The sequence below is a fragment of the Galeopterus variegatus genome, unplaced genomic scaffold, assembly GCF_000696425.1.
Source record: "Galeopterus variegatus unplaced genomic scaffold, G_variegatus-3.0.2 Scaffold11272, whole genome shotgun sequence".
NCBI classification, from domain to species: Eukaryota; Metazoa; Chordata; class Mammalia; order Dermoptera; family Cynocephalidae; genus Galeopterus; species Galeopterus variegatus.
Window position 1 is genome coordinate 13,819 of NW_007737383.1, and position 7,610 is coordinate 21,428.

Below are 7,610 nucleotides of genomic sequence, written 5' to 3' on the forward strand. Positions count from 1 at the left end.
CCAAGGGTTAAGATCCCCTTACCGGCCATCTTTAAAAAAAAAAAAAAGTATTTAAAACAAAAGCATATGGGGAAAAACAAAACAAAACAAAACAGCAATGTAAGAATTTCTTTAATATGAATATCTGGGTTGCTATACCCATTTCTATTCTTTTTAAAGGAAGGATACAGCTATGAACTTACTCCCAATTAACCAAAGTAACAATAGAATTTCTCCCTTGGGTATAAAAGATATAGCATATGACAGGTTAAATAAGTACAACTTTATAGCACAACTATAAATATAACACAACTTTAATACACAGGTTAATATGTCACAACTTTATACTCTGCTAATGGCTTTTGAGTATCTTTATTTCTTATTACTATGCATAGTTTACTAGACTATAAATCTTTTTATTTATACTTACCTTATTCAAGTCCTTCACTTTGAAAACTAATATGTTTAAAATCTCAAAAAAAGAAAAAAAGAAAAAAATCATACCATATGTCCTTCGCCTCGAGCTTTATTCTGCATAGCTTCGCGTTTTCGCTGTAGGAACTCTTCCACTTGTTTAGCTCTTTCTACAGCTAGCTGCCCTTTTTGCCTAATTTGGACAAATTGCAAAGTCAGCAATTCTGAACATTAAATACTCCAGAGTTAAAAATTATACTTATTCTAAATAATTTTTTTCATTGTAGAATATGAAGAAAGGTTGAAATGACATACTTTCTCTGTAATGAAGAAATCACTACATATATATTGGTATCTAGTACCTAAGTCACATTATTTACTATTTTAAATAGAAGTAAAATCTATAATACTACTCCAAATCTTGATAAGAAGGTTTCTTTTACATTTATTTAATGTATTCTACTTATAGCCATACAACTATTTTACACTATACTTAATTACAGAAGAATCTCAATAGTTTCCAAGTTTATTTCAGAACTCTGAATCAAATATAACAGAAATATTCTTTAACCAGTATTAAAGTCAAATGAAAGCAGGTTAGTAGCAATTTCAAAAATAAACAAAAAGAATGAAAAGTTTACTTAAGTGTGAGTTTTCAAAAATGTAGTAAAAAGCTATATCTAAATTCCCTGAATATCGCAACTATTAAAAAGTAAAATGGATAGGTTAGAGAAAAAAATTAAAAGCACTATTATTTGTTTTAATCTCTACCAATTTTACTTCTATGTCTTTCTCTGAAAATTATGACAGAATGTAAATATGTTGAGCTTAGACTACAAATTAAAAATATCATTTAAAGATATTTACTATATATTATGTGTTTATATATAAATTTACTATATATTTAACATCTACTATATATTGTGCCAGTTACCATGCTAAGTATAAGAGCCACAAAAATAAATAAAACCCAGTCCCAGTAATCAGAAAACTCAGCACAGCATCAACTGTGGTTAATTTTGGAGGTGAGAAAGAAAAATGAGCAAGCTATTGGCTGTACTTCAATACAAATTTTGGCTAGTAAGGCATACAAACTTCCTACAGCTTTTCTCTGGGACCATAACTAAGCTATGTTTTGAAAAATACATGAAATAATGCCTTTTCTGTCTTTCCGGTAAGATTTAAACACTTCTGATTTTCATACCCCAAAAAAGCATTTCTAAATTTATCTTTTTTGGCAACAACTACTAGCTGAAACATACAAAAAATAGATTAGGTCATTTCTACAGCTGGTTTAAGGGCCTATTACTATGAATCTCAGATATGTCTGGGTGGCTAAATCTTAGTTTCACATCACTAAATTTAGAAATGCACTTCACCCAAGTGATGTTAGCTTGAGTGAGTTGAGAATAACGAATAAGAAATTTGTTCATGATTCTGTAGTGTACATGTGCTGTCCTCTAGTGGTCATATAGCACTGTATAACTCAGAGATTAATAAGGTACATTTGGTCTGAATGAAACAGATCTCCTGCATATATCCAGGTAAGGATGTATCCTGATCTCCATTTTATAAGGCTGGCCTAAAGAGAGCAGATAGAAGTTCAGGTGTGATGATCAGACATGTCATCTGAAACTGTATGACTACTGGTAACTTTTGGAGGTCCTGGAAGCCTACACCACCATCTGCAATTAGATAAAATAGCTGATCTTTCCGCTGTATCTCCTGACTGCATCAACTTCCTTCCCTAACCTTTACATAGAAGTAAAACATGTTTTCCTCCCCATCCTGTCTGTGTGCAGTGTTCGTCAGTCTAAAACTTCAGCTGGCACAGGTTAATACAGCAGTTGCACAGAATTATTTTACTAAGAACCTGATCATAAGTATAACAGCTTTAATTTACAGACTTTCATACCATTTATGTATACATAGTACTATCTGCTCTATGTATTTATATAATTTGTAAGTTTTGCTTTACTGAATAGTCACTTCCTAAGCTGGTTTAAATACGCAAGTTTACATTACTGGCTGCTTTTGAACAGAAACTTAAATCCTATAGTGATTTTGTTTAACACTATTCCTTTTTCCTCTCATTTATTAAACAAATATTTATTAATTGCCAACTATTTGCTATACTATATCTGTGAAAAGACATAAACATGAGTAAAACAGAGTTTCAGGAAGGCAAGCCTGCTTCAACACATGAAAATCAATCAAAGTAATATACCATATTAATAGAATGAAGGGCAAAATTAGTTTAATTGAGCCTATGACTCCTTATAATACTTAAAAACCTATACACTAAGTGTTTTATTTTTCATATGTATTACTGTTTACTACTTTATATACGCCAAAAAGAAAAACCCCTAACTCATATTCTTATTCCTCTACAAAGTAGTAAAACTGTGCTAAACTTTCAGCACAAAATACACATATGTAAAGGTTCATAGGCATAAAAAGGAAATAGTCAATTTACTTCTTAACAGTCATTCTCTTCATTAAACACTATTAAGAATTCATATAAGCATGCTCTGTTCTTAAAAATTAGACTATATCTTTTGAGTTCCAAAATGATACCACTTAAAATCAGTAAAACATTGACCTGATTAATAATAAAAGGATGATAATATAAACACTATATAAAACAAGAATATAAAGGAAGAAATTAGGATTTGAATAGTAAAAAACAAAGATATTAAAATGGGTTAAAAAGTGTATAAAGGAAGAAATTAGGATTTGAATAGTAAAAAACAAAGATATTAAAATGGGTTAAAAAGTGTTATATAAGAGAATAAGGGATATCAAACAATGAGATAACAGAACTATGGTGTTTTTTTGCTGAGAAGTAATTATTCTAACACACACTTCCTTTTTCCTACCTGACAAGGAAAAAAAAATGAATAAGTTATTTTCTTTCCTTTTCTTATTGTAAATGCATGAATACATGCAAGATGTGGGTGGGAACTTCATACCTCATATCCACAGCTCAGATTCTTCTTTTTTTTTTTTTTGAAAGCTGGCCAGTATAGGGATCCAAACCCTTGACCTTGGTGTTATAACACCAAGCTCTAACCAACTGAGTTGACCAGCCAGCCCAGATTCTTTACTGATAAGAGAAATTTAAAATTTTTGAAAAATAAAATGCAATATTTTAAAAGGTAAAAACAACATAAAATAGGCAGTACTCTAGGTAACAGAGATAATCTGAGAAATAAAAATAAGTCAATATGTCTTAAGGTAGAAGAGTTGGGGTAGTATAGAGTTAATAAGAATAAAAAATGATGTAGAGGTGTATAATCATTATGCTTCCTCTTCTGTTTAACAGGCATAATGTCTATCTGATCAAATGGAATTGCCATCAGCATTCCCCAAATTGAATGAAGCAACACAGAGAAAAGTCTTAGAAAAGTAAAAGCACTGTAAAAACATAAATGTTAAGTGGCACTCAATAATTTATTATAAAGTGGTTTTACATGGCTTGAGGTCCTAATATTAAAAAGCTAACAGAAGAGGTATTATTAAGACATAAATATAAGCAAAGTCAGACTGGCCAGAGTTACTGATAAGAAAGGAAGTACAGGTGGTATGGGAACTATCTGTACTTTCTGATCAATTTTTCCATAGATCTAAAACTGCTATATAAATAAAGTCTATAATACTTAGAGGGAAAAAAAAGAAAAAGAGGAAGGGGAAAATTAAACAATACCACAGAGAAGGAACAGGCAAATAAGGGTGATCCAAAATATGAGGAAAAAAGAATTTGAAAGTCCTATACAACTACAGATTTCAGTTTGCTAATTCAGTTTCAGTCAGGGAAAAGAACTGACCAGGAATGACAATGACATACAAATTACAATAAGAACAGAAATTATAACAGTGTAGAGAAAGTGTTCTATAATGCCAACGGCCATTGAAAACTGTGAAAGAACCACAATACCCAGATTGGAAGAGACTTTGGGTATTAACTAGTCCAACTTTTCATTGAATAAAGTATTCCCATGTTCCCATCTAAATATCACTGACACATTTTCATTTAAACCTCTGTTTAATACTTCCAGTTTGAAGATATTATTAAATCCCACGATGGTCCACCCCTTGAACAGCCTTCGTACTAGACTGAAATCTGTTTCTCTACTTCTCTTAATGACAGTAATTCTACCTTGTGAAAATACAGGGAAGTCTAAATCCTCTTTCTACATAACAATCCACCCACTTCTTTCAAGTTTGCTCCTTTAAGCATGCTTTCTTTAACGGTGGCTAAATTCCCAGCTTCTTTAATAAAATGCTTCAACCCTTAGTAGAGTCAATATGGTCAATATAGTGAGTGAGCTTAGGAACCAAACTGTTCAGTTCAACACCTGGTTTCACTAATAAATAGTTATGTGACCTTCAACAAATTAATCACACATAGCATCTCAATTTCTTAATCTGTAAAACAGCATAAACAATAATACCTGCCTCATAGCATTGGTGATGATTAAATGAGTTACTAATACAGTCAATCATCATTATTTTCAGTATTGTGTTATATAGTCACCACAAATACTGAATTATTGATTACTGAACTACTGCTCCTAGGGGAAATACAGGAACAGATTCCTACGAGGCTCTTGTTACATCATTTTAGTCAACTGATTAATATATAACCTTGTCTTATGTGTGTTCCTGTTTAAAGAAACCTTACTTAACATATATTGCTGATTAGTTAACATTGAACTTACAGCCAACAGAACTATATTTAATGCCTGAATGAAGCTTATCTAACACACATATCTTCACCCTAAAGCATATCACAGCCTCCTTGCACTTAGAAACATAGGACAGCACTTCAGCTTTATGGCTGGGGATCAATTTAAACAATGAAATGATCGAACAAAATGCACGAAAATTTTTTAAATGTGGTACTAAATAGATCATGAAAAGGGCATTTGTTTAGAGTATGAGAGCTGAAACAAGATGGTAAAGTATCACCTTTTAAAATTAAACCTCAGCTACGAACCTGTACATTGGGTGCCTAAAACTTTTTGCTGCTCCGAGCATGTCCATGAATAACTATAAAAGTACTGCAAGTATTGATTTTGGGGTTACAAATAAATTTTAACTAGTAGGCAAATTCACACACAGAATCAAAGAATAATGAGGATAGACTGTATATGTAAGTTACTTAGAGCAAGTCCTGGCACAAGTGCCCAATTAAATATCAGGTGCTACATTTTACTATTATTATTGTCATCTTCATCATCACTATTCACTATTCCTATGGACATCTAATTTGTCATTATCTTGTTGTGTAAACAGGAGAGAATATAGTAAAAACCTTATCTACTGCGCCACATTGATTTAAACTTTATATTTTAAAAAAATCTTCTGTAGCTGTTAAAAAGTTAAAATTACTGGCCAGGGGGCAATAAAATGGGAACTATCATACACTGTTAGATTGGGTAATTGGCAAAGCTTTTCTGAAAAGAAAGTTAGCAATATTTCTTTCTAGAACCTTCCTCACAAACCTAATTGACCGAGTCCTTTAATCCAATAATTGTCCTTCTAAGAGTCTATTCTACAGAAATGATGAGAAATAAAGACTAAAATGTGGTAGAAAAATGTTCAAAAAAGTGAAAAATTACAAACAACTTGTTATACAAGGGGATTTATTAGATAAATCATGGTACATTCAGATGTTGCAATCTTATACAGACATTAAAAACCCTTTGAAAACAGAATGGTCCTCTCTCCCACAACCAGGCACAATGCGCCAGTGCTTCAGGGCCCACCCAGGGACCTGAGGCATGGAGAAGGGGACTGGACCTCTCTCCCACAACCAGGCACAATGCGCCAGTGCTTCAGGGCCCACCCAGGGACCTGAGGCATGGAGAAGGGGACTGGACCTCTCTCCCACAACCAGGCACAATGCGCCAGTGCTTCAGGGCCCACCCAGGGACCTGAGGCATGGAGAAGGGGACTGGACCTCTCTCCCACAACCAGGCACACCAAGCCAGTACCCTGGGGCCCACCCACTGTCCCGGGACATGGAGAAGGGGACCAGACCACCCTCCCACAACCAAGCCCACTGAGCCTGCACCTTTGGGCCCACCCAGGGACCCAGGGTATGGAGTCAGGGACCAGACCACCCTCCCACAACCAGGCACACTGAGCCTGCGCCTTGGGGCCCACCCAGGGACCCAGGGTATAGAGTCGGGGACCGGACCACCCCCCACAACCACGCACAACATGCCAGCACCTCAGAGCCCACCCGGGGAGCCAGGGCATGAAGAAGGGGACTGGACCTCTCTCCCACAACCGGGCACACTGAGCCAGCGCCTTGGGGCTCACCCAGGGACCTGGGGTATGGAGTTAGGTACTGGACCTCTCTCCCACAACCAGGCACACTGCACCAGTGCCTCAGGGCCTGCATGGAGACCTGAGGCATGGAGAAGGGGACTGGACCTCTCTCCCACAACCAGGCACACTGAGCCAGTGCTTCAGGGCCCACCCGGGGACCTGAGGCATGGAAAAGGGGACTGGACCTCTCTCCCACAGCCAGGCACAACATGCCAGCACCTCGGAGCCCACCTGGGGACCTGGGGCATGGATAAGGGGACTGGATCTCTCTCCCACAACCAGGCCCAACATGCCAGCACCTAGGGGCCTGCCAGGGGACCCAAGGCAAGGAGAAGGGGACCAAACATACCCCACAACCAGGCATACTGCCAGTGCCAAGGAGCATGCCAAAAACAGCACCCCCACGTGGGTGGCCCACCACAGTCACCACAATAACCCATGGCTGCTGCAAAAGCAGCTAGCGCCACAGCCACCACGCAAATGCTCCGCCAACCACTGGAGTGCATTCACATAAGAAGAGTCACCAGCAGAGACAAAGAAAAGAAGAGGATGTCTCTTTCCACAAAACCCATTTCAGAGTGACAGAAGAAGCATCTGCTCTATGAGACCTGATCACATTTTTCAGCATTGGACAGATCATCTAGGCAACAAGTTAACAGAGTAACCATTATTCTTTCAGAAGGAGAAAAGAAATCTAGGCAATTAGAGGGTGGAGGGGGAGGAAATGGGGGAAAAGGGAGAGGTTGGACAAGGGACATAAAGAATAATTATGATTTGTAACAATATATATGCTAATAATACTGATATAATCAACATATCTCAATGTTTAACCCCCAAAATATGTATAATCAATTTTGATTCAATAAATAAATTATTTT

General features: G+C 36.4%; 1 protein-coding gene across 1 annotated transcript in view; it reads right to left on the minus strand.

Annotated features, from left to right (window-relative positions):
• Positions 1 to 483: 483 nt before the first annotated feature.
• The window catches only part of LOC103610524 (serine/threonine-protein kinase Nek1-like), a gene marked incomplete at both ends in the record, with an annotated part of 36,651 nt that continues 29,524 nt past the window's right edge, over positions 484 to 7,610 (minus strand). Inside the window, one exon of the mRNA XM_008594676.1 lies at positions 484 to 586. Within this exon, the coding sequence (XP_008592898.1) occupies positions 484 to 586 (103 nt within the window). The remainder of the gene's footprint in view (positions 587 to 7,610) is intronic.